The sequence below is a fragment of the Symphodus melops genome, assembly GCF_947650265.1.
Source record: "Symphodus melops genome assembly, chromosome: 14".
Classification (NCBI taxonomy): Eukaryota; Metazoa; Chordata; class Actinopteri; order Labriformes; family Labridae; genus Symphodus; species Symphodus melops.
Window position 1 is genome coordinate 1,399,234 of NC_136704.1, and position 3,788 is coordinate 1,403,021.

The window sequence follows — 3,788 nt, forward strand, 5'->3', positions numbered from 1 at the left end:
TAGTTTCAGTTAGCTACTCGTTAGCAACCGCCGTTTAAAGTTCGCGTAAAAACTTTAAAATTCACAAGTGGGGTCTTAGGTAACGTAGTTTATCTCGTCTAACAAAACAACAACATCTCTTCAGCTTGTGTTAACCACAGACCTTATTTCAGTCTAAACACAAACACATTCAAAATCCACATTTAGACTTTTAGAGTTAGGAACCCATCGAGCTAACAGGCTAACTCACTTCCTGGTTTGAGGACTCAGAACTACACCAGTCTATACGACCTGTGAGATCTATGACTCACGCTACACGCTCAGGAAGAAGAGCGTGTGAAAACAGAAACGTTAGTTAGAGCACTCATCGTGGTCTGAAGAGATCCTCCAGGCTCCTGATAGGAGGAAGCTCCTCTGAGGTCTGAGATAATCCCGGGTGCACGTTGGGGACCCATTTAAAGATCGTAGTGAGAAAGCGAAGCTGCGTGTTGCCCTGAACACGGCTCGGCTGTTTGCAGACGTGTGCAGAGAGCAGACCTGTTTTAGGACGGAGGTCAACGTGCCTCAGAGGGAGCTGCTGCTGGCTGTGACAGTGTGTGTGTGTGTGTGTGTGTGTGGAGCCTGTAGACCTTCCTGCCAGCAGTCTGAAGTCCACACACACACACACACACTCACACAGTCTGTGTTCCAGTGAGCGCTCAGATGTTTGTTGACTGACTCTCTGTAGGATCACGCCGCTCCTTCACGTATGTTCATCCTGTTTCTTAAAGGAACAGCACAGCGAGTTTAGGACCACTGATTGGCTCTCGATGGCAGCTCTTCGTCCCTGTTTGATCAGTTTGAGCAGTGAGAACACACTCCCACACGTCTCATGCAGTATTTTCTGACTTTACAAGAAGCTGTGATTTCACATCTTCTCATTACAGAGTGCTGCCTTCAAAACAACAACACAGCCAGCGTTTCACCCTCTCCTCTTTTCTTCCTGAGGAAATGGGATGCAGCTCCGTCTCATTTGTCCAGCATCTTCTGCCAAACATCTCTGAAACCGAGCGGAGACGCTCCCGCGGGGCCGAGGAGGAGAGGCGAGCGGCAGCAGCTGTGTGCAGAGCTGAGAGACACACTGGTAATGATGGTGCTGTGTGCAGCAGCTTGTTACTGGAGAACACAGAGACACAGAACAGGACTCTGACACGCGCTCACAAACAACCACGCTAAACGCTCACGCCACTTCCTGTCATGTGTATGACGCTGCAGACGCACAGAGGTGCTCTTTTACCTTTTTCTCGTCACACAACAATGACGGGTTGAAATGGTCTTTTAGGGGCGCTGCTGCCCAGTGGTTAGTGCACATGTCCTATGTACGGAGGCTGTGGTCCTCCAAGCGGGCAGTCTGGGTTCAAATCCGTCCTGGGACGCCTTTCCAGCGTGCCGTTCCCCGCCTCTCTGTCCGCTGTCCTGTCTCTCACATGAAGGCATAAAAAAGTCTTCATAAGTGAGGTCATCAAACGACTGACCTCGATGTCCTCGATGACCCCGATGACCCCGACGGGTTTGATTTATATGTTGTCTCTAATGTCTGAGTCTCACGCTGCATTCAGGTGCTCCACTGACAGTTGGACATGATGTGTTCAGGTGCTCCTCCTTATTTCAGCTCATACAGTCTGAATGTCGTCATGACAACAACAAACATGGCTGACACTATGAAGAAGTGTGACACGTGAATGAATCAAAAGTAAACCCTCCCGCCGTGTTGATGACAATTTCTTTACGACTGAGAAACTCATTTTTCCGACAACACATGAAAGCAGCATGAGTGTGTGTCTCCCCTGAGGGACAGGAAGTTAAAGTGGATTATTGAAGTGATCTCCTCAAAACATCTTTTATTGACTGTTTAAATTCAACTTTTCATGGAGAATAAAAGCTCTTCATATTTCTGTTTTATGTCCTCCATGTTGTTTGTCAGTTCAATATAAAAGTTATTGATATTTAATTAGTAAACTATTAAATGACCACATGTTTTGAACATAAAGTAAATAAATCCTCAGATAGTCGTTTCTGTCCCCGGAGACTGAATCTGTCTCTGTCACACAGGTGAGCAGCACCCTCCAGGTGAGCAGCACCCTCCAGGTGAGCAGCACCCTCCAGGTGTCACACAGGTGAGCAGCACCCTCCAGGTGAGCAGCACCCTCCAGGTGAGGAGATTGAACCTGGAGCAGAGCTTCTGACGCTGTACGATCCGGGAGGAGTTCTAATTTACCACCTTACTGTGGACCCTGAATGCAGCACAACGACATCGCTCACGGTGGCTCCTGGGAGTTGTAGTTCACTTCATTGGGCTTCTGCCGGGTTCATTTCTGTGTGCACGTGTTTGTGGACTACAGATCCCATGTTGCTTGAGGCGGAAGTAGAACAACAACAGACAGAGAGAGAGGGAGCGAGCTCGAGGAGAAGATGTCTCTTGTGGGGAAGAAAAGAAAAGTGGACCGAAGCGGACAGGACCGGCTCTACTTCGACAGCTACACTGACGTCACCATCCACGAGGAGATGATCGCGGATCACGTGCGCACCAACACGTACCGGATGGCGATCCTCCGGAACAGTGAGCAGATCCGGGGGAAGGTGGTGCTGGACGTGGGGGCCGGTACCGGCGTGCTCAGCATGTTCTGCGTGCAGGCCGGAGCCAGGAAGGTGTTCGCCGTGGAGGCGTGTTCGATCGCCGAGCAGGCGGCGAACATCGTCCGGCAGAACGACATGGAGGAGCGGATCGAGGTGATCCGGGGCGCCGTGGAGACGGTGGACCTACCTGAGCAGGTGGACGTGATCGTCAGTGAGTGGATGGGTTACGCCCTCCTGCACGAGTCCATGTTGAACTCGGTGCTGTTTGCACGCGACAGGTGGTTGAAGCCGGGCGGGCTGATCCTGCCCGACCGGGCCGAGCTCTACATCTCGCCCATCAGCGACCCCGTGGTCGAGGACCGGCTGCACTTCTGGTACACGGTGAAGGACCGCTACGGCGTGGACATGTCCGCCATGTCCAACTTCGCCCGGAAATGCATCATGAACTCTGACATCACCATGACCTCGGTGCACGTGGAGGACGTGCTGTCGCACCCGGCCCGCTTCGCCGAGCTCGACCTGAACACGGTCAGCGTGGACGAGCTGAGGTCGGTGACGGGGAAGTTCACCTGCCAGTCGTTCGGCTCTGCGGCCGTCAACGCCTTCTGCGTCCACTTCACGGTCACCTTCCCGTGTCCGGACAAGCCGCTGGTGCTGTCCACGTCCCCGTTCAAACCGGAGACGCACTGGAAGCAGGCGGTGATGTACCTGGACGCCGCGGCGGAAGTGGTGCAGGACACGGTGGTCAGCGGCGAGGTGCGCATGTACCCGTCGGAGGAGAGCGCCCGGCACATCTGTGTCCACGTGGACTACACCGTCGGAGAGCAGAAGAGACAGTCGAAAACGTTCTCCATCCCGGACTGGAGCAGTGAAGGCCACACGCAGTGAGGCGTTCAAGGACACCATGACCGTCCGTGAAGAGATCGACGAGTAACGAGAAGCTGCTGACCACCTGAAATAAATCATCAGAATCTGATTGGTCGTGTTGTTGGCGTTTGATTTGGAGAGAGAGAGAGAGAGAGAGAGAGAGCGAGCGAGCGAGCGAGTGAGGTTTTAGTTTTCTGAAACATTTAAAGTTCAGCTCATCATATTTTCAGTTCATGACGTGTTTCATACTGAGAATGGCTCTGCCATATATACACTATATATATATATATATTATATATATACACATATACACTATATATATATAT

The 3,788-nt window shown here is 51.8% G+C and overlaps 1 protein-coding gene across 1 annotated transcript; it reads left to right on the plus strand.

The window, feature by feature from the left end:
• The first annotated feature begins 2,337 nt into the window (after positions 1-2,337).
• On the plus strand, positions 2,338-3,571 carry prmt6 (protein arginine methyltransferase 6). Its single transcript, XM_079361647.1, has one exon. It carries the CDS (start codon positions 2,431-2,433, stop codon positions 3,481-3,483), a length of 1,053 nt encoding a protein of 350 aa, XP_079217773.1. The 5' UTR covers positions 2,338-2,430; the 3' UTR covers positions 3,484-3,571.
• The last annotated feature ends 217 nt before the right edge of the window (positions 3,572-3,788 follow it).

Coding starts and splice junctions, on each gene's coding strand:
- prmt6 (XM_079361647.1), top strand. CDS start 2,431: ATGTCTCTTGTGGGGAAGAAAAGAAAAGTGGACCGAAGCGGACAGGAC.